Source organism: Marmota flaviventris, chromosome 2, assembly GCF_047511675.1.
Source record: "Marmota flaviventris isolate mMarFla1 chromosome 2, mMarFla1.hap1, whole genome shotgun sequence".
Taxonomy (NCBI): Eukaryota; Metazoa; Chordata; class Mammalia; order Rodentia; family Sciuridae; genus Marmota; species Marmota flaviventris.
The window spans coordinates 68,701,429-68,725,237 of NC_092499.1; the positions used below are offsets into that span (position 1 = coordinate 68,701,429).

The 23,809-nt window shown below is 40.3% G+C and overlaps 1 protein-coding gene across 10 annotated transcripts in view; it reads right to left on the reverse strand.

Moving 5' to 3' along the window:
- Nucleotides 1-23,809, reverse strand: part of Syne2 (spectrin repeat containing nuclear envelope protein 2) — a 332,720-nt gene that overhangs the window by 52,890 nt on the left and 256,021 nt on the right. For all 10 annotated transcript variants that reach the window (XM_071607983.1, XM_071607984.1, XM_071607982.1 and 7 more), the window contains 11 exons: nucleotides 22,502-22,657; nucleotides 16,985-17,137; nucleotides 11,834-12,004; nucleotides 10,666-10,796; nucleotides 8,390-8,594; nucleotides 6,956-7,135; nucleotides 6,232-6,360; nucleotides 4,406-4,560; nucleotides 4,150-4,294; nucleotides 3,101-3,195; nucleotides 1,721-1,955 (listed from right to left, as the gene is read on the reverse strand). In XM_071607983.1, coding sequence (XP_071464084.1) covers nucleotides 1,721-1,955; nucleotides 3,101-3,195; nucleotides 4,150-4,294; nucleotides 4,406-4,560; nucleotides 6,232-6,360; nucleotides 6,956-7,135; nucleotides 8,390-8,594; nucleotides 10,666-10,796; nucleotides 11,834-12,004; nucleotides 16,985-17,137; nucleotides 22,502-22,657 — 1,755 coding nt within the window. The remainder of the gene's footprint in view (nucleotides 1-1,720; nucleotides 1,956-3,100; nucleotides 3,196-4,149; nucleotides 4,295-4,405; nucleotides 4,561-6,231; nucleotides 6,361-6,955; nucleotides 7,136-8,389; nucleotides 8,595-10,665; nucleotides 10,797-11,833; nucleotides 12,005-16,984; nucleotides 17,138-22,501; nucleotides 22,658-23,809) is intronic.

Below are 23,809 nucleotides of genomic sequence, written 5' to 3' on the forward strand. Positions count from 1 at the left end.
AAATATATGCTTCATAGAATAAAAGCTTATAAAGGTAAATGGATCTAAGTGTATTAAGAAAATGATTTAGTATTAGACCTGAAATTATCATTTGTACTATTTATCACCATGGCAATCCAGAAGAGTAGAATGGGCATATCATCCTGAACAAATGTAAAAGAGGACAGAATAAAAGAGGTTAAAAAAAACCCTTCAAATTATTATACAAACATGTATATTAATATACATGTATATTAATGCACTAAAAGGACACTTTAAAACAATTCTACCTGAACATCACAAAGGCTTTTCTTTAGTGAAGATGTAAATTAGCTATTTATAAATACAAAAATGAAGTAAAAATTTTTAATTGATTCATGGTTCTGAAAGAATTTGCTTTCATGGGAAAAATTTCGATAGCTTTTATCTTTCCAAATGTGACTTCCATCATCTTCAAATTTCTCATCTAGGACATAAAGTAGACATTTCCAAGACAGAATCTGATAAACAACAATGAGCACTGATTTACGTACAAAGGTGTTTCTGGGAAGACTTGAGATCATTCGAACCCAAAGGAGCAGAGGAAATAAGAGAAACTGACTCCAGGAACACACCCAGTCCCCCTGCATCTTCCAGCCACTCAGCCACCTGGTCTTCCTCTTCCCTGGCTTGGTCTCCAGCCCCAAACCAGAGTCATCCTGGACTGCATTTTTCTTTACTTGCCACATTCAAACTGTTAGTGAATTTTGTAAACTCTATCTACAAAAATAGCCCTTAAAAAAAAAAATCTCCACTCAGATGGCTCTTGTCTTAGCTATCATAACAACTCTCCAAGACTACAGGAACAGCTTCCAACTGGTATGGCAAACTGTTTTTTTCTCATAAAATAATCACAATACTCTCAGTCCCACAAGTTCTTTTGGAACCTTGCCACTGTTCATCACATGGTGGTTCCTTTGTCCCCTCCTCTTGAACCTGTGTGGGTGTGTCTAATGGCCTTGATTAATAGAATATGGCAGATGGGACATGTGTAACTTCTGAGTTTGGCTCTAACCCATCTCCCACACCTACCCCTGTACTAGGGATGGAACCAGGGGCACTCTACCACTGAGCTATATCCCTGGCCCTTTTTATTTTCTATTTTGAGATAGGATCTCACTAAGTTGTCTAGGCTGGCCTTGAACTTGCAATACTCCTGCCTCAGCCTCCCTAGTTGCTCAGATAACAGGTGTGTGCCACTGTGTCAGGCACTATCCACTCATCTTTGCTTCCAGCTTCATCCCATGGCCCAAGAAAGCCTTCTATTTCTATGGTTATTATTACTGTTTTTTGGTGCTGAAGATTAAACCCAAGGGTGCTCTACCTCTAAAGCACATTCTCAGCCATTTTTATTTCTTAATTTGAGGAAGAGTCCAATTAAGTTGCTTAGGTCCTTGCAAAGTTGGTAAGGCTGGCTTTAAACTTGAGGTCCTCCTACTTCAGCCTCCCAAATCGCTGGGACTATAGGTATGTACCACTGCCCCTGGATGAGCCTTGCTATTCTAGATGAACAGGTATATTGGAGTCTAATCCTATAAGGCTAGACCAGGCGGTAGACTGTGGTGACTACATCCAGCTGGCTTCCCATCGAGCAGAGCACACTTGGACTGTGACATTGGAGAAAATACAAAACTTTAGGTGAATGAACATTTAGCAAATGCTGACTACCTCATGCTTCTCACACTGCTGCTGCATGCATTACCTTTAGCTCATGGATCAGACTTCTGATTTGGTAGAGGCTGTAGCAATCCTGATCCTTTACTGCGGACAGCATGTGGCTAGTGTTGGTGAGGAAGCGGAACAAGTCCTCCATGGAGGAGGTGAAGTATAGCCACTGCCTCACCAGCTGGTCAATGTCACTCTTCCTCTGCCGAATGCCTTGGGCAGCACTCTGCCAGTGGTCCGTCAGATTTGAGAATTCCAAAACAAATTCTGGTCTGGGAAAAATAGATGGTTAGAGATTCTTGACATGATCACACAAGAAAGAATAACTGTCAGTGAGTCATAGAAACTCAGATTTGCTATTTGTATGTACAATTTGCATCAAACAACTTGTTAAAATTTGAGACCCATTCCACTTAAACCTAAGGGGAAGCTTTGGAAGAGGCAATGTGTGGCTGGCAAAAAGTGTTTAGCAGAAGATAATTTGCATATAATTGGTGTTTTGCCAGCATACACAACTATTTCCTTAAACAAACTGAGCAGTGTTAACATATATTATGCCACATGCTGCCTAGAAATCTTGGAGTTGGCATCGAAAGGAAACAAATGAACAGGCAGGTACCTTGTGGTGTTACTGATTACTGGAAATTGTTCTTAAATTTTAAGAATAAAGAGCCTGCCACGTGAGCCAGCTACAGGAAGAGTTCAGTTATGGTCAGCAGACTGGCCATGGGGGCTCTGCTCAGCTAGACCAGCACTGGCCCTAACCCCAGGCGGTCAGCCTGGAGAGAAGTCCCTTCTTTAACAACTATGATATGGTTTCTTATTAGGAACAGAAGCATTTAAAAACTTATTTTGAAATAACAAACCATCATGAGGGTGATGAAACATATTACAAAGAACCATTCTGGATTAAAATTTACTATACCCGGGGAATGGGTATTTTCAAAAGCTTCTGTGCTACTGACCCCATCCATCTACCATAGGGAAAAGAGCCACCGGTGTTTTTATGGCCACACAGCAAGACCCTGTCCTAATGTACTGCCAGAAGATTGGACTCATAGTGATCTATCAGCTAACCTGGCTTCAGGGCATGGACACGGGCAGAATAATGTGCTGGCAGTTAAAAGAAGTAAGTTCTAGTTTTCTGTAGCAAAGTGGGTGACTATGAGTCACAACCTTCTTCATATTTTAAGAAGAACTGGAAGAGAGGTGTTTGGGGGTTCTAATTATAAAGAAAGGGTGAGGAGATGGAAAACTAATTACTCTGACTTGGTCAGTGCACAAAAAAGAAAAGAGAGAGAGAGAGAGAGAGAGAGAGAGAGAGAGAGAGAGAGAGAGAAAGGAAGAAAGATAGATCTGCATGTCAGAGGTCTGTCTCAATCAACTGCATTATTTCTGTAAGTCCTAGAGGGCTTACCTCTTCTCTATTTCTGTTGTGTCCAGGAGTTGTAGGGACTGGGTGACATAAGAATCAGCAATTGTCTGGTTTATAGAAACTTCAGCTTCTAACATCTGCATGGGTCAAAACATAAAATTCTCAGCTAGAATTCGTTTTTATGAATGTGGAGAGCCCTTCTTTTACAACTACAACATAGCTTCCTGCTACAAATTTCTTATTAAAATCTATGATGGCAGGGGATATAGAAATGATTTGTTTTCAAGTTATTTGAGTTCAACTGGAAATGCTCAACTATCACCCCAACATTTCCTTAGAGCAAATAGGTCTAATCATAATTATGCCTAAATGCTCATTTCCATTGGATTTTTTTTTTTTGTACTGGGTTTTAATCTAAGGGTGCTTTACCACTGAGGCACAACCCCCAGCCTTTTTCAATTTTTATTTTGAGACAGGGTCTCGCTAAGTTGCTGAGGCTGGCCTTAAAGTTGTGATCCTCTTGTGTCAGCCTCCCAAGTTGCTGGGATTTCAGGTGTGTGAGCGCCATCCTGCCAGGCTCCATTGGATGATCTTAGTAACAATATAGACTAAAATCAGTTATGTTAAAAAGTAACAGTGAAATAATCAGGCACACTTTGCAGGATTTGCCACCAGGAGGATTTTTGAATATACATCAGTATAGCAAGGGGGAATACTTCTGTGAACTACTAAATGTTGCAATTATTACTGCACAGGGTACTTCACTCCTATAGAGAATTAGTGAAAATGCAAAAATGAGCTGAAGTAATTTAATATGCTCTCGGTATATTATTTGATGGGTATATTTGCATTCTGTAGAAGCAAAGTTATGCTAGAAGCTTCCATGCACTGCAGGAAATCTAGGAGTGCTGTCACTTATAAAACATTGTAACAAAATGTTAAAACATATGAAATGTGTGAGAAGTTTACAAATGATCAGTTAATTACTGAATTTGCTTAAAGATGTACACTCTGTAGTTAGAGAGTGATAGGTACTTATTGTATTTGGAACTATCTTTCCCAGACTCCTGCTCCAGAGAGCACAGGTTTACCTCATAAGCTTTCTGCTGTTCCAGGAGAGCAGGGAGGCTGTTGGCAATATTCGCTTTGAGCATCTCTTCTATCTTTTCCAAAAGTTGGACCCACTTTTCACAACAATGAAGAAAATTTTCATTTAACCCACTTTCCTGCAGCTCGCTACAAAGGTTTAAAAACAAACAAAACAGTACCACGTGATGACGACTTTCCCAAACTTGAGCTGTTCATTTTACCCGAATTGGAACAATGGCACAGATGGGATGTTCTGACCTGCAGCGGTCCAGTGCTGTGGCAGTGGCGCGAATCCATTGCCGGTTCATATTCTGTAATGTCTTCAGGGGCATGTCACTGAGTGGGAGCATGAGGCTGTCTTCATTCAGACGTTCAATGTCAGGAGACTGGGCTATCAATGCTAGCACATGATTCTATGAAAAAATAAAGACTAGATTTTTGGATGCCAATAAGAATACTTAGATGATTAAATGGCCTCCTTATCTTAAAGACGAGGGAAAACTGAGGCCTGAACAGGTAAATGACTTGCCCACAGTTAATTAGCTAGACATTGAAATAGCCCAGGAAGTAGGAAGGGAAATCAATTTTTTGTCTGAGCAAGACTGAAAATAGGCTCAAACAAAATATACCCCCAGCAAAGCATGATAACTTAAACCATACTTTAAGAAAATATTATTCCCATATTTTTTTTTAAAAGAGAGAGTGAGAGAGTGAGATAGAGGTAGAGAGAGAGAGAATTTTAATATTTATTTTTTAGTATTTGGTGGACACAACATCTTTGTTTGTATGTGGTGCTGAGGATCGAACCCGGGCCGCACGCATGCCAGGCGAGCGCACTACCGCTTGAGCCACATCCCCAGCCCCCATATTTTGATAGAATATAAAATCACAAGAAAGCAAATTCATTAACATTTTATCTGTAAAAAGATATTCTAGGTACAGCCTGTAAGTAGGTCAATAATATGTTAAGCAAACATGTCTCACAATATCCATATTATCACCATAGAACTCTGCTGTAATAGTTTAGGTCAGGGTCAGCGAACATTTTCTGCAAAGGGCCAGATCATACATATTTTATGCTTGAACTGAACATGGTGTTGAGCACCGGGAGTCCCAGCTGCTTGGCATCCTGGGGCAGGAAGACTGCTTGAAGCTACAAGTTCTAAGTCTGAGCAACATAGGAAGACCCCATCTCAACAAACAAAAACCATAAATAAGTAAATAAATAAATGCTTTAGGTTTTTGTAGGCCATATGATCTCTATAGCAACTCTTCAACTCTACCCTTACAGTATGAAAAGTCTCATAGAAGATGTGTTAATGGAGGGGCATGTCTGGCTTCAAATAAAACTTTATAATAATAGCAGGTTGACTTGAATTTGGATAAGGTACCTCATTTGCTGCTCCTCATCTAAGGTTATAAATATCAATCCTTAAGAGTTGCAAGATCCAGAATTCCTAAATTCTTTCATTCACTTATGCTAACTGTACAAAATTTATTAAGGTAATTTTTAAAAAGGAAAAAAATACACAATTTTTTCTTTCTTTGCAGTATTGGGGATTGAACCCATGGTCTCATGCATGCTAGGTAAGTGCTTACCACTGAGTTACACCTCCAGTTCCCTTTTTTAAACTTTGAGACAGGGTATCACTAAGTTGGCCAGGCTGGCATCACAGTTGCAATCCTACTGCCTCAGCCTCCTAAAGACTCTGGGGTTACAGGCATGTGTTACCATTCCTGATAAAAAACATACCATTCAGATAGAATGTTTTACACTTGATCTTCAACCAACCAGAAAAAATAATCACAGTAGCTGATTCTGGTTCACATAAGTTAATTAATAAGAACCACAAGATAACAGAAAATCTAGGAAAAGTTACTATGACATATTACTAAAATAGATCTCCATGTGTTCTACTTTTCTAGACCCTAGAAAAAATAGGGCAGGAATAAATGGTTAGCAAATAACTGTGCTCAAGCGTTAATTAGGGTGGAAACTGATTCTATAGTGCAACAGTAATTAGCTTATTTTTTTCATCCTATGGTGAGTGTAAGCCCTGAGGAAAGACAAATATTGCCAATACCAGGAACAAGCCAGGATTTTCTTCTTTATCTTGTTGGTAAAGTTTATCCAAATTCTCTTCCTCGTGTATAATGAGGCCTTTTAAAGATTCCAGCCGGTCCTCAAAATCCTTAAACTGTGAGAGAACAAACTAGAAGGAGAGATTTTCATTACAAACAGTTTCCATGAGCATATATCACAGAGTTTAGCATAGCCTTGGGGAAGGATAACAGTTCAAGTTATTTTCCACCCCCAGCATCTCATTACTGTCTGAAAAGTTCATAGATGACTAATCTGAAGACCGTAGATTTTCACCCGGTGCGTCTGACCTTCACAGAGGGAACGCTCACCTGTTGAGGGGACCACACAGAGGAGAGCCAGCCCTTAGGCCTGCTAGTTTTACTTCTTGTTGCTATTGAGACTTGAGACTGGCACTCCAAGGCCTCTATATAGCTCACACATTAAAAGCTTTTCAGAAAGCGAATAAAGAATATAGCAACTGGCCATCCAGCAGCTACTTCTGTGACTCAACTACCCTTCTAGGAAATCTAAATAAAATATCACATTTTTAAACTAACACATTCCATTAAAATCTTCCCATGCCCATGTGATTGAAGCCAGAATCACACGGGGTGATGTCATTCTGCTCCTTCCCTTACGTGCTGTCCAAAAAGCACTCTTAAGAGGGATTGAGATTAGCACATCAATGTCCACGACTACAATTTGAATGGAAAAGTAAGATGAACCTCAAATTCATTTGCTTTCACAAGCAGCATCTCTTCCAAATAAATAGCTCTCCGGAGGGAATACAGCTGACCAGAAAAGAGCCCCGAGGCGTTGGACTCTGCAGGTTGTGGGAATCGGTCCAGGAGGATGGAATTTTGGAGAAAGACTTCTTTTGTCTTCTGCACATCCTGCTTCAGCTCCTGGAGAAGAAAGAGGAATCATACTTCTCCCTCCTTTCACATCAGTCCCTAGCCCCTGCCACTCCATCAGCGTCAAAAAAAATCTAGAAGAACTTTTGCCTTGAACTTGTGGGCTTACCTTTTAGTTACTGTTCCTTTTAAGTAGCTGAAAAAGCTAAGATCTCTTCAAATGAGGTGTCTCACTGAACTGTTCTGAAATTTGTCAGTTCACAGCTAAAACTGACCACCATCCAAAAGAGTTGAGAGATCTAGTTTATGGAAGCTGCAGACCAACTGGGTAGACTCGTGTGTTTAGAGATTGCACACCATTTCAAGAATCATTGTGATCTGGACCCCTTGTCCTCAGACTTCCTGACATAAATGTGGACTCACTTTGCAGAGGCTATAGAATCTCAATCAAGCTGATTTTAGGACTACATTTGGTGATGTTTTGTGTTTGAAATTTCAGGATTTTTGTTTTGTTTTAAAACAACCAATCAGGTAGAAGTAGATTAGAAATATGGCTCTGCTGCATTCCTATGTCTTTAATTCAACTATTTACTTTGTTTTGATTTGAACATCAGAAGATCCAAAATACACCTGGTCACTAAGTTTAAAACTAAAAATTATTCACTTTCAGGACATTTCATAACTCTAATATGAAAAACACCACATAGGAGACTGTACTGCTCTTAAAATCCTCTAAAAATCACTACTCCCACAGAAAAGTCATACTAACATGGCACCAAGTTCATGATTATTTCTAAAACAAGAGATTCCTCAATGGCCCCACTCTGGGGAGACACTTTTCCTTTTTTTTTTTTTTTTTTTAAATATTTTTAGTTGTAGATGGACACAATACCTTTATTTTTTGTGGTGCTAAGATCAAACCCAGTGAGAAGCAAGCGCTTCACCACTGAGCGACAACCCCAGCCCACACTTTTGCTTTTATCTCAGACTTTATATAAGGTTTTTGCTTTAGAGATTTAACTGCCAGAGTCAAAGTGTTGACTTAGAACATGGTGCTACCAGGTCCCTCCTGGCTGCTGCCGGAACCTCTGCTCTGAGCTGCCAGCTGCTCTGTTCCTCCCAACCCCACACATTCCGCCTCACTGCAGGCTACACAACTTGTCAGCTTGGGCACCTGGTGCCTCGGGGCACTTGTCCTGACAGATATCTCTGAGGTCTGTCTTATTTCAAAGTTGAGGCTGTCCCTCACTGGCCCTGTCAGCTGGGCTGACTTGGCTTTGGTTTCCCATTGGGCTCTGTACCCACCTTTATGTCCTGCAGGCCCACTGGCAGGATCTCTGCCAGGTTGTTTCCAGACATGTTGATGTTTGCAAGCTGTTGAAATTTGGCTTCCTGCTGCTCCAGCCTTGCCGTGGCTTCCACATGAGCACTGCGATAAGCTTTCCAGAGCTGGAGCAGAGTCTGGGCCTCCTGCAACTGGTCTGCAAGATCTTGGTTTACCTGGGTCCACCTGTCAGTGCAATGTGACAACAGGACCCTCATTCCATCCTTTTTCTTGTAGCAAAAGTATAATATACACACTCAACCATGAAGTTAACAGTAGGTGGATAAGACACTGCCAAATGCTTTTTAAAATGAATGGCATCACCATTTAATAAACCGCAATATAAACAGATCCAAATCAGGATATTTACTTGACTATAGTATTAAACAAAAGTGACAACATTGGTGATTAGCAAGAAATATCCACTATATTATGAATGTCTCTTAGGCAAAGGGGGAGAAAGCACTGAATTGTACACCTGATGAAGCTTCTCCATGTGGGAGATACTTCCAATCCACAGAGAGTTTCTTTAAACAAGTCTTAAAATGTGTTTATGTCAAGTAAGTTTATTTTCCAATTATATAAGTAAAATATCACTTTTATAAAAGTAAATGGGAATTGTTTTATTCCATATACAGTCTATATCTTGCGTTTATTTCCTATGTGACTTTAAAAATATATTTTCACATTATTAATAAAAAATAAGAAAAATGTAATTTTTTTTTATTTTTGACAGTTTATTTAAGAAATAATTAGAAACAGCAAAAAATAGACTTTTATGATATAAATGGAACTGTTACAAATACAAGATGTAGTCAATGAACTGTTTTTCCATTTCTGTGCAAATGAACCAAGCCTCTTCATGTGCCATTTTATAAGAAGCTGAACTAGAAAAGAGATTATGGCCCTCCTTCCCAGAAAACATCCTTCCTGTCCTAAGTGCCTTGTCTAAAAATCTTTTTTTTTTTTTTTGCCCTGGATGGAACAAAGGCATGTATTTTTAATACATTTCACATTGAACAATGATCCAAAGTCATTTTTTTGATTAATCTGTTCTAAAATCCTGAGGATGAGTTATTCACTGATGTTAAAATTTCTTTTTAAAAAAATCATGTTTTAAGAGTACAAGAAGTTATTTTGCCTCACCTAAATAAGCAACTAGTTTGTATTCACTATAAAGAAATAGTAACTCTTTCTGGAAATCCAGATTCTTCTTCTTTATTTTAGGCAATAAATTCTTAAGAAGAGCATGACATTGTTTTTTTTTTTTAGGATAAGTTTATTGTCAAAATTTTTAAAATTACTTCATTTTAGAATGAATGATTCCCCCTTTGCTGATTTCCCCTTTGTTCCCAAAGAACCTTTTCACTGGATATAGAATTCTCAGAAAAATGTAATTTTAAACAACTGTACAAAATGGTATGCAAATAGTACAAGTTGAACTTGTACATGCGGTGGTGACCAGGACTCTTTAAATAGCAACCGTACTACCTTATGTTGAGGGTGGCCCTGATAACTCTATGTGGAGCTGAATATATTTCTATGCTCCTGCTTACTCCCTTTTCCAATATGGACTGGATCAAGACCTGAGGACATCACTGCAGGGTATAGAGTTTGATTTCCTTTGTTCAGTACTTGTTCAAAGCTGATTTACTGGAGTGGCTGCATCTGCGTGGAGGAGGAGTGGAGAAGGACCCTCAAGGCGGCTTGACCTCTTTGTCCTTGTCTCCAGCACATTAGCTTTCATATATCATGCCCCAAACCAAAGTCTTGCAATTAATGAGGGCCACACACTTTTAGATAGACTTTCATATGCCACAAGCAGCAATTCTTCAAAGAATTCCTTCCAGCCACAAATATTCCTTCCTTTCCACCAGAAACGGCTTCCCCAAGAGATACAATGTTTTTTGTTTCCAGCTTACAATGTTTATGGTGATGTTTGATGGACTCCTGCAATCCACCCATCCAGCCCACCCCTTAGTGTGTTTCTGCCACTGCCTCTGATGTTCCTGAGATGGCTCCTGACATTCAGTGCATGCTCTCTGTAAGTGGCTATCCTGGGGCTGTAATTAGGGCATTTTTAGATTCATGTCCAATTACTACAGGAGGCACATGCCAGCCCTCACGGCATCCAATTGTACATGAACTAGACCATTCAAAGCAGAGGCCAGAATAAGATGGAACCAGTCATCTCAGAGGACCAGGAAGACCTTACAAGACCTTAGGTTTATCATGCTGATTGCATCTTAAAGTGTACCTTGCATGAGTGTCTTGGCATTTCTCTTCAATTATTTCAGCAACTGAGGGGCAGGAATCTTTGAGTCTATGAATAACCTCCCGGAGTTTCTCCCAACTCCCTTCGCTGATCTCAGCTTCATCTTGAAGAGACTAAGAACAGAGCAGGAGGGTCAGTTTCAGATGGCCTCCCCACCCACGGAAGACAGCAGTTCTTGCTTCTCAATGCTACACAATGAGAGCAGTCACACAGTAAAACTTTTTTTTTTTTTTTTTTTTTTTGCAATGCTAGGGTTGGAACCCAGGACCTTGCATGTCATAGGCAACTGCTATACCTCTAAAGTACACCTCTAGCCCCACAGTAAAACTTTTAAATTGCAAAATAATATGGACATGGAAAATGAAGGAAAATTCAACATATGGTTTGATAGTTTTACTCTTTTGCTCACATGACTCACTTTAGAATTTAAAGGTGTACTTTATGTTTTTGATACTGGGGATTGCTCCTAGAGGCCCTCTACCACTGAGCTACATTCTCAGCCCTTTTTCTTTTTTGATACACAGTTTTGCTAAGTTGCTGAGGCTGGCCTTGAAGTCACAATCCTCTTGCCTCAGCCACCCTAGTCCCTGGGATTACAGGTATGTGCCACCATGCCCATGCCTGGCTTTAAGGTATACTTTTTTTTTTTTAAGTTGTAGATGGACACAATACCTTTATTTTTTATTTTAATTTCTTTTTTATGTGGTGCTGAGGATTGAACCCAGTACCTCACACATGCTAGGCAAGCACTCTACCACTGAGCTACAACCCAGCCCCCCAAGGTATACTTTTATTTAATATATTTTTTGGGGGTGCTACGGATTGAACTCGGGGGCACTTGACCACCGAGCCACATCCCCAGTCCTATTTTTTATTTTATTTAGAGTCAGGGTCTCATTGAGTTGCTTAGCACCTGGCTTTTGCTGAAGCTGGCTTTGAATTACTAATCCTCCTGCCTCCACCTCCCAAGCCACTGGGATTCCAGGTGTGTGCCACCAAGCCCGGCTCAAGGTATACTTTTGATATTGCATTAACACACTGTTTGGGGCTTCTCTGTGGAGGTATAAACCCACATGCATCCTTTATTGTTCTTGCTTCCATTTGGAATTTCCTGCCAATAATGCACTGCACCACACTCTGGCTAATTTACCTGAAGGTTCTGCACCTGGCACCTCAAGGCCTCCAGTGACAACACCACAGGCTTGCTGTGTTCCATGCAGTACCCAAATTGGATCGCCAGCATGTTCACTTCATCATAGAGTTTATCATACAACTTCCACTCCTGTAGCACCGACTGCATGAAGCTTTTGAGCTCACTGACCTATATGAAAAAAGGAAACAGAACTCATTTAGAAAATCCTTGACAAGACATGGTCTCTTGAGAGCCCTGGAAAAGGACAGGGAGCAAGGAATGGAATCTGAGTGCACTGCTCAGGTATACTGTATTAGTCTTCTGGCCTTGGGTAAATTATTTAACCCTACTGTTGTCTTCCTCATCCACAAAAACAGAGATTAATAAAATAAAAAACAAACAACCCCCGCCCCAATAGGATCTGTGAAAATGCTCTAATAACCGTAAAGCATTGCAAATATGATACCTGGCACTTGGGTCTGATTATTGCAAAGCAGTTACAAGCTGGAGAGGATGCTGCCCTAGCCAAAGGATGGGAAAGAGCAAAGTTGGACAAAAGGCAAACGGTGGGTCCATTTTATCCATTGGTGTGTTTTGATAGTGATGAAAGGGGTTGAGCATTTTGTTGCCAATCAAAATGACTTTAGATACGACTGTGAGTAAAAGAATACAATTCAACGATAAAAGACAATAACCAAACTGAAGAATAGAAGAAGGACTTGAGAAGACATTTCTCCAAAAGGTACACCAATGGTCCATAAGCACTTGAAAAGATGCTCCACTCCACAGTCATCAGGGAAATGTCAATCAAAACCACACGGAGATATCAATTTATATCTACTTTGATGGCTACGATCAAAAAGTCAGGTAACAACAGGTGAGGACGTGGCAAGAATCCTCACACACTGTGGGTGTGGATGTAAAAGGATGTAGCCACTGTTAAAAACCATTCCATGGTTCCCCATAAAAGACAAACAGAAGCTGGCTGTGGAGGCACACACCTATAACCCCAGCTACTTGGGTGGCTGAGGCAGGAGGATTACAAGTGTGAAGCCAGCCTGGGCAATTTAGCAAGACCCTGTCTCAAAATAGAAAAAAAGAAGGGAGTGGGGAGCTGGGAACATAGCTCAGGACTTGCCTAGCATGTACAAGGCCCTGAGTTCAATTTCCCAGAGCCACCAAAAAGAAAAAGTCAAATTACCACTAGACCTAATAATGGTATTTGTAGATATAGATTCAAGAGTACTAAAAACATGTTTGCACAAATGTTCATGGCAGTGTGATTCCTAAGAGCTAAAAAGTGAAACTAACCCAAACATTCATCAACTGGTGAACAGATTAACTGTGTCTTATCTATACAATGAAATATTCAGTCATAAAAAGAAATGAACTACTGATATAAACTACAATATTGATAACCTTGAAATCATGCTAGGGAGTGGGGGGGTGTAGCTGAGAGACAGAGCAAATGCTTGGTATGCTGGGGCCCTGAGGATCCTCAGTGCAAAAAGAAAGAAGAGTTGTATGGTGAGGGGGGAAATCCTTGCCAGGGTAGTTTTCTCTCAGAAACTGGGACCTGCATGGGTGGAAGTTGCCCAAGGTATCCATGGGGTAGTGGTTCCAGGACATCCCATCAGAAAACAAAATCTAAGGATGCTCAAATCCCTTATGTAAAGGGATGTAGTATTTGCACATAAGCTCTGCACATCCTCCTATACAATTTACACTCTTTCTTGATTACAGATGATACCTAACACAATGTAAATGGTTATCTAGGGAATAATAACAGGGGGAAAAGTCTGTACATCTTAAGTACAGACACAATTTGTCCCCCAAATATTTTCAGTCTGTAGTTGGTTGACTGTGTGGATGCAGAGGCCACAGGTGCACCGTTCTACAAGGATGGCCAGGTGCATGCTGCGCAAGGTGCTCACAGCTTCCACATAGAGAGGTGGTGCAACTTCTAGCACCCTCCCAGGGGCCCCTTTTAATACTGCAACTTCATGGAGAAAACATGGTATGTGTGGTTTGAAGGAAAAGAAGAAATTTATTAAGAAAAACTCACTACAGCAGAAAGAAGAAGGAGAAATGTTTTCAAAATGTGAAAACTGGGATCAGCCGTAGAGTAGCATTTATTGAGCACTGATAGGCATTGCTTTTGAGGTAAGAAGAAATGATTAGGTCTTATCATGCCCACTCTGTAGATCAGGAAACAAAGGCTTAGAGAAACAACCTCCCCAAGGATACAGACAGACAATGATGTTATGAGGATCTCTTTAAAACTGTGACCAGAGTCCTTGCTCTTAACACAAGGCTATGTTGACTCTGAACATCTTACGGATGGATGATTCCAACTCATACCCTCTGTATTTTAAAAACAATACTTTACTGAGATACAATTGACATACCGCACAATTCACCTATTTTAAAAGCACAATCTTCATAACTAATTTTAGAACATTTTTCTTTCCTTTGGTACTGGGGATTGAACACAAAGGTGTTTCCCTGTGAGTGACATCCCCACTTTTTTTTATTTTAAGACAAGGTCCCTCACTAAGTTGCTGAGGCTGGCTTCAGACTTGCAATCCTCCTGCCTCAGCTTCCAGATTCTCTGGGATTGCAGGTGTGTGCCATCATGAAGAACATCTTCTGTCACTTCAAAACCAAAAGCCCATGCCTATTGGCTGTCACTTTTCCCAGCCACTAATCTACTTTCCACTTCTACAGATTTGCCTATGCTGGATTATTTCATATAAGTGGAATCATACAATATGTAGTCTTTTATGACCAACTTTTGTCACTTAACATAGTGCTTTTAAGGCCCTCAATGCTGTAAAATACACTGGTACTTCACTCCTTCTTATAGCTGCATATTCCATTATATAGATATATCACATTTTATATATACATTCATACATTGATAGACAATCAGTTATTTCTCCTCTTTGGCTGTTATGAATCATAGTTATGAATATTCATTTACAAGTTTTTTGTTTTAATTTCTTTTGAATTATCTAAATCTGATGAAATTGCTGAGCAGATGTCAATCTACCTAACCATTAAAGGAGCCATCAGGCTATTTGCCTATGTAGCTGCACCATTTGACATCTCTGTGAACTGTTTATCAGGGTTAGTTTCTTCCCATCTTTTCTAACACTTGCTGTTGCCTTTGTTATCGTTATCCTAACAGATGTGAACTGGCATTTCATTGTGGTTTTGATTTTCATTTCCTTGATGGTTAACGTCATTAAGCATGTTTTCATGTACTTATGGCTATTTGTATTATATTCTTTTTGTGGTACTGGGGACTGAATCCAGGGATTTGTGCAAGCACTCTATCACTGAGCTATATTCCCAGTCCTTTTTTTTTTTAAATTTATTTTCAGACAGGCCTTGGTAAATTGCCCAGGCTAGCATTGAACTTGTAATTCTCCTGCCCCATCAATTTATCTATCTTTTCATATCATATCTAGAAAACCAGTCATGAATTGGGTATAGTGGTGCATGCCTGTACTCCCTGATACTCCAGAGGCTGAGGCAGGAGGATCACAAATTGAGACCAGCCTAGGCAAGGCAAGACCCTGTCTCAAAATTAATAATAATAATAATAAAATAAAATAAAAAGAGACTAGGGATATAGCTCAGTGGTAGAGCACCTGTGGATTCAATCCCCAATACTGAAGAAAAAAAAATAAACAAAGATTATTTTAAAAAGTCATGAAGATTGATACCTGTTCTAAAAGTTTTACAGCATTAGCTTTTACTATGTCCTTGATTCATTTTAGGTTAACTTGTGTATATGGTGTGAATGTGGGTGTCTGGTGGTGCCAGTGCCTTTTTGAAGATTTTTCCCATCAATGAATCATCTTGACACCCTTGTTAAAAAAAATATAAATGAACTGTACGGCGAGGGTTTTGAACTCTCAATTCTATTCCATTTACTTATCTGTCCTGATAGCACTATTATCTGCGTATTTGTCATATTACCTCATTTCATTTTCCCCCTCTATATTTTTATATTATAATTCACAGTATTATGATTAAGTTTCCTCTGCTGCCTGTGAGATCTTGGAGGGCAGGATTTATTTTTTTCTTATGTTACTCCTGGTAGTGAGCACAGGGACTCGCACAAGATAAGTTTAACAAACGACTGAGCAAACTCTTCCCTATTTTCCTGCTGGAGTCCTGGGAAGGGAAGGAGGCCGGAGGCTGCTACAGGTCTCTTTCACGCAGCTTCTTCCCAATTCCCTCGTGGAACTCATGGTTGAAAGTCAGTTTTAGTAGACGACAAATAACCCACACTGAGGATTGTGGGAGAAACATGGACACACCTGCAAGTGGTTAGATGTACAGCTTGTCCCTCAGTTGCTGGGAAGTGCAGGCAGCCAGGTTTGGAGTTGCCTGGTCTTTCCCTCCACCTGGGGACTTTGACATACCTTTCATAAGATTACCAGGTGTCCAGCACACTCTTTCCCTCTGTTCTTTTTTTTGGGGGTGGGGGTGGGGGTGGGAAGGGGGTGGTGATACCAAGGGCACTCGACCACTGAGCCACATCCCCAGCCCTATTTTGTTTTTTGTTTAGAGACAGGGCCTCACTGAGTTGCTTCATGCCTCACTTTTGCTGAGGCTGGCTTTGAATTTGGGATCCTCTTGCCTCAGCCTCCTGCATCACCATGCCTGGCTCCCTCTGTTCTTACTCTTCACTACTGTGCTGTGTTTTTGCCCTCCTCCAGAGTTCTCTTTAGGCTGACCATGCTCCTAGCCTACAGAGGCTACATGACAAGATCAGTTCCCGAGGCACTGCCCTGTGTGTGGGGAGCCTGAGCTGCTGCTTCATAGCTGCTCCCGTGTATCTGTCTGGGAAACAATGCCAGATGCTCTGTTGGGTTTGGGGGATAGAGACATTTGTGTCTGCATGAGTACATTAGACAAAACAAGGACAGTCAAGTAGATTTCCTGCCTGTCAGTGATGTCAGGAGCCGTGGCTTTGCCTCAGATTATTCAGCATATAAAATAGGATTCGAAAGGCTTTTCTCCATTTCAATCTTTTTCTCAGAAACTTTTTGCTTTTTAGTATAGAGCATGTCTTCATTAAAGAATAACAACAACAACATATAAGGTATAAGAAGACTATGTGGCAAGAAATAGCACACTAAATGAATCTAGCACCTGACGAATCACACTGTCCCGCTTTTGAAGCAACTTGTTGATTCCAGATGCTGCATCTTCTAACAGTGGAATTGCCCCACTTTCCAGAGTCAGGTAGCTTTGTCTCAGCTCATCCAGTACTTTGGATTTAATTGCAAGTTGATTTTCTATATCCTGGAAGGGCAAGAGGAGAAGGTTTTCAATGCACAATACACAAAAGAGTAAGGTATAAGAGGAATTTAATCTTATCAAGTAAAAAAAAAAAAATGCCAGTATAGTATATAATTACACGACATTACATCAAAGATGTTTTAATCACAGTACACTCAATTCAATTTTATATTCCATGGTTCTACATATAGGAGAGTCTAGGCAACAAGTCCTTATCCTAGAAAGAACCTAGAAAAGCAGGTCCTCGCTGCACACCTGCCCTTGGCTGGCTTTTTGGCTGGGCCAATGTCATCAGCCCCCTAGTCCATTTCCATTTTCTCATCTGGATAAGCGATTCTCCATGCTGTGCACATCTGAGAGAGCAGGTGACACCACAGGCAGGAACGTGCTTTCCAATCACAAAGCATCGTGTAAGTGAAGGTCATAGAATTTACTGGTAGTTCAGTCAGTAATAGCTTTACTATCTACTTAATACCTTTTAGTCTATTAATTCACTCATAACGGCACCCCTGACCTTGTCCACTATTTTATTTCTTTGTGTGTGTGTGTGTGTGTGTGTGTGCACGCATGCTGCAGACTGAACCCAGAGCCTTGTGTAGGATAAGCACATTCTCTACCACTGAGCTCCACCCCGCCCCTTGGTCTATTCTTTACAAACATAATTCCAGAAACCATCAGGAGCCCTCTGCTACAAAGGAGATCATGGACCCAGCAGTCTGAAAACAGCTAAAGGGGGCCAGTAGCGACACTGCCTCTCTTCCCAGAGGAAGGATGGATAGAGGTACTTATACACCCCTCTCAGGACTGGGGTTAAAGACCAATTTGGAAAAAGTTTAAACTTTTTATTTATTATTATTAGAGAATTACAAACTTGCTATACAACATTAGGAAAATACAAAAGTCCTTTGGCATTCATAGCTCTTATTCTGAGTTCCTTTCAATTCTCCAAATGTACAAATCTGGGATGTACACGGGCTCACTTTCTTCAGCATTGTCCTGGATTTCCACCCAGGTATGTGTGATTTGAATGCATGGCCTCCAGTTAGTGACCCTTTGTTCAAGTTTTCTCTCTTGAAGACTGTTTTTAGCAAGAAATAGGGCTTTATAAAATCTTAATCCTTTAAAAGACTCACTGGGTGGGTCCATAAGGAAAGAGGAACCTGAGCTCCTAGCAGGCACATGGGTGCTGGGCAGGCGTGGCTGTGTTTGTACCCTGGTGAGGGATTAGTACCCTGGACTAGTCTCACAGAGTGGTACTGAAATTCAGCCCCCACAAAGCTGCCACCTGCCAGAGCCTTCAGCTTATTCTTGAAACACTGAAATCACAAACTTTTTTTTTTTTTTTTCAGGACCAGGGATTAAACCCAGGGGCAGCCAAACACCAAGCCACATTCCCAGGCCATTTTTTATTTGGAGACAGGGTCTCGCTAAGTTGCTCAGGGCCTCACTAAGGGCTGAGTCTGGCTTTGGACTTAGCAATCCTCCTGCCTCAGCCTCCGAGCTGCATTTGTTTGTTTTAAATCACAAACTTTGAATCTATGAATGTCAGGAGGCTTGTGTACTGAAAAATAGAATAAAGAGGGAGAAAAATCTGTTCTTTAAGAAACTGATTACTATAGTTGGGAGTGGGACTGGATGATCAGAAGACAGAGTGAGAGGAACCTTCCTTCCACTGTGTGACCCTCTTCCCTTCTCCACTTGGAGCCCCATGAATATACAACATATTACTAGAAAACCTCATTGTGACGACAGCCCTTCTACCAGCGCAGCCCTGAGAGGGACTAGTACCATGGGGGCATACTTCCGGGCATACTGTTTAGGGACTAGTTGTGAAAGCACCTAACAAACCAAGCAGCTTCTCTGAAACAGCTTTGCCAGGGTGACTCACTGAGACAGTACCTCTAGCTCTGCCAGCCTCTCCATCACCAAGCATCCTCTATCACCAACGTGGAGCTGACTTCTTTCTTAGCACAGGGATAGCTTGAAACATTTTTAAAATCCCAACTTGCCCTCCTCCTTAAAAGCTCAACTAACTAAAGATTTTATAAAAATACTCACATTTGCTATTAAGTTGTTATATTTCCTCCATAACATAAGTTAATGAAGAGGATGACTATTGAGTAGAAACAGAGAGAAAAAACACAGAGACACACGAGAACACCAAAAAGGTAGTATAAACAATAACTGTGGTAACAATAGCACATGGAGACACACACACACACACACACACACACACACAAAGCTGTTCTTGTTTGTTTTTCTCCTCAGAACAATCTGGATTTAGCTGAGTGATCCTATAGTCTGACCTTGCAACACAGAGGCCTACCAGGACTTTTCAAGTTTGTCAGTTCCCTGCTCCACTGGTAAATAAATCCATTTTACTTTAAGTCCTAAGTTGCTACACACAAAATAGGGTGGCATAAAGATATCTGTTGATAATCGTAGAGATTCACTAGAATTTAAAAGTCCAGCTGTGCTTGTATCTGTTCCTGGAGAATTGATGTTAAATATTTTTTAAATATCTAAATTCCTTTGAAATGATCAGGAATGAACTTCTGTGAATGCTGGGTACTTATGGTACAGCAGCATCAAACTTGAGAGATTAATAATCGTATCTCAGACTGCCTCATTCTAAACAATTACGCAGTTTTCCTTGCTAATATAATATGCCAAACTCGGCCTCTTCCTATTCATCTAGAACTATTAGGAGCCCTTCAGAATGTTTCAACACTAACTTAAATCTTAACACTTCATAAACACCATTCTAAGTTTTCTAGAGTGAAGCTACTTTAGCAACAAGCTTCCTGAACTGAAAGATTCTACCCTGGGATCAGTCATGAAATTATTTTCATTTTATTTCCTATAATCAATGAATAGCGAAGAAAAGCAAAAATGACTTTTGCATGAAGCACTCTTTTAGGTCTACTAATACATGGGCTCAAGCAACTCCTAAGCACCCATGAGTTTCCCAGGCAGTGACAGGCTTAACCGGCATGCTAAGTAGCAAGCCTGCCCTGTGAAACCCCCAGTCTAGTTGAGGACAGACAAGTAGACAGATGAGTTCAGTATGGCCTCAGAAACAGGGTGCTATCACAGGCCAGGGAAGCTGATTTCATTCATGCACTTCCATCTCTACCTTGTTTTACAGACTTTTATAAAGATGCACCTAAGAAAGCGAGGTAAGGAAATTAAAATAGGAAAACAGAATCTAATGGAAAGTGTGAGGGCCTGTGGGAAGGTGTATAATTGGTGGGCCTAAGGTGAGGTCAGGGTGTTTTGGCTGAGTTCTAACAAAGACAGAGGAGAGCTTGTGTGTGGATGGTAGTAGGAGAGCCTTTGAGGGAGTGTCCAGAGTCCGACAGTGAGCAGCAACATAGTGCAACAGCACTGGGGCCCAAACTGCCCATAGTTCAATGCCACATTCAGGTGGGGACTGACAATGGATACTGCTGGCCAGGCACGTGTGCAAATTACATGTAAGAGAAACCATTTCTGATGCAACCAAATACAACTAGATATGCACACGCCAGGTGGTCAAAGTGCATTTGAATTAGGAAACCCTCATTTCAGAGAGGGCCATCAGAGTGCTCTGAGTTCAACGTCTCAATCAACATGAGTCATTTTGCCAAGGAGCACAATGAATGTTAGAAATGCTTTTTACTGGTAAAATTAATGGGTTATCAAAAAGCATGATGAATATTAGAAATGGGTTCTCACTGAGATTTATTTAATTACAACTTGGTGGTGGGGTTGCAGGGAGAACAGCTAAACTGAACACAAACTTGTTCAGAGGTCAGTGTTATCAAAACAAAACAAAACAAGAAGACTAAGAATTTCTTAAGGCTTGCTTACTGTTAGGTCTGTAGGGTGAGGGAAGGTCAGAGAGGGGCCAGAATGCCACCTGAAGCATTTGAACTTCATTCTATGGGTAACACGGAGTCAATGAAGGACTTTTCAGTGGGGCATTGCTGTGGCCTTCTGCATTTCATAAGTATTGCTCCACCTTGGTGTGAAGAATGAATCAGAGAGAAACAGAAGAGGTAGCTATGGTAGGACAGGCCTGTGACAAGAGGGGTCTGGACTAGACCAGTCTGGACAGATGTGGACCGACTAGATAGTAGGGGTAAACTGGGAGGACCTAAAGAGTTACTGGAGATAGAGGCAAGGATGAGAGCTGCTGCTGGGCGTCTGGAAAGGAAGACCAGCAATAGGCTGAGGAACAGAAGCTTCCCATGGAGGAAAGGTGTGGAATCCAAGATGGCTACAAGAAGACTAATGTGGAGATGGAGGGTAGAGGTTGAGAACAGGATTAAGATAATTTGGAGGGCTGGGGCTGTAGCTCAGTGGGAGAGTGCCTGCCTCGCATATGTGAGGCACTGGGTTCAATCCTCAGCACCACATAAAAATAAATAAAGATATTGTGTCCAACTACAATTAAAAAAATTAAAAAAAAGATAATTTGGAAAGACCTCCTCAGGTGTTCCCTTCCCTCATTTTACATATGCACCATTCTGTAACCTTCTCAGATTTGGGATCTGACCCAACTCTCCAGCTCCATAGTGACGAATGCAGTACTTTCACATAGTAGGTACAGAAGCAGCATAGTGTGTGCCATCCCCAGCCACGGCAACAGTGGAAATGGTGAGTGTCCCAATAGGGTGGTGCTAAAGGAGAATGAGTCCACCCTGGGGAGAGGGCCCCTCAAGGACTGTGTGACTTGGCAGATAGACAAAACCCTTACACCCAAAAGTGACTCAGACACTGGTTCCAAGGACAAGTAGTCCTTTTAAGACACAAAGACACAATAGGTAGAAGAAAATTTTCTTCTGATGAAACACAGAATAAAATACTAAGAATAATAGAAAATTCAGAGTCATTTTGCTAATGTTGGACAAAATAACAAAAACTGAAAAGGGAGCACCTAAATCAAAATTCCCTGTCAATATATGCCCCCCCGCCCAAGAGTAATATTGCAACCTCTTGGAAGCAATAATAACCATGAAAATACCTTCTTCTGATTATGTAAAAATAGTACTTGGCCATTATGTAAAACCTATAACTAAATATCTAGTTTATGAAAAAAGTAAGTTATGCCATACACACAATGGCAGTCCCATACAGCCAGGCGTTTGGGGTCTAACCATTCCGGGTTTGCAGAAGGACACTCTGTGTTCCTAAGCACAAGCTGTACAACAGAATCTTCTAACATGCCTCTCTCAGAAAGCTACCTGTCACTAAGCAACACCCAGCTGTAAACACAGGGGAGCTTGTAGGAGTGTCCAGAAACTACAGCACTATCCTTCACGGACAAGCTTAAGACCCTACAGCCCAACCCTGCCATGTGGAGGGTGCTCTGCCCCTCCTTACCTGACAGTCCAGGAGCACCTTCTCGATGGAGATCACACTTTCGGGTTTTTGTAAAGTTTTCAGCTTCTCTTCTTGTGCTTCCAACCAGTTTTTCAAAATCTGCATTTTATTTTCATTCTCAGTGATACTTTCCAAAAATTGTTCTAAATGTTGTATCTATAAATGATAAATAAAATTATTATGAAGGGCTGGAGTTGTAGCTCAGTGGTAGAGTACTTGCCTCGTATCCATGAGGCACTGGGTTTGATCCTCAGCACCACATAAAAATAAATAAAGATATTGTGTCCATCTACAACTTAAAAAAAAATATATATATAAAATGAAAATTATTATGAAAACATTTCTTATTTTAAGTCCCATGCTTAAAATGTATATGGCATGATATTATTTTATTTTTATTTTTTAAATTGATTTTATTATTATTATTTAATACACGACAACAGTGGAATGCATTACAATCCTTATAATGGCATGATATTTTAAAAGGATATTTTTTTCTTCTCAAATTTCTAATATTTCACACATTAAGATGTATGAATAATTTTGGAATAAAGATTCATCAGTCAGGAAATTGGATTTAAATTCCTCTTTTAGAAATTTCATATTTAAAGTAAAAGTTAATCTTCTGAGATAACTGGCTGTTTCAGAGTTTCATAACAACTATACAAAATAAAATTAGGTTGCTAACATTCAATATTTTTTTCTTTGCATTCTCTATAAATATACAAACTGTTTATGGCAATTTTCTTATTCTGGAGTCTCTTGGAGTTGTTTAAAAATTTCTACCAATATCAACAATATCACAATTCAACAATGTGATTAAAAAATCAGTTTTTATTTAACTAAAAATATTTATTGGTGCATTATAATTATACTTAACAGTAGGGTTTGTTGTTACGAACATATAACAACAAATAGATAGAACAATATAACTTGCACATGGTAGAACAATATAACTTGGTCCCCAGAACCTACTCTTTCAATAATTATTTTCTGTTTTGTTTTATGGTACTTGGGATTGAACCTAAGGGGACTCTACCATTGAGCTACATCCCCAGCTCTTTTTATTTTTTATTTTGAGGTAGGGTCTTGTTAAATTGCTGTTTAAATTTTGGCTGGCTTCAAATTTTCGATCCTCTTGCCTCAGCCTCCCAAGTACCTGGGATTACAGGCATGTGCTACTGTGCCTGGCAATAATTAGTTTTGAATTTTGTAATTCTTCTCATTTCTAATATTTACAATTTTTGTTGCTGTTGTTGGTACTGGGGATTGAATCCAGGCCAGATCTACCACTGAATTATACTCCCA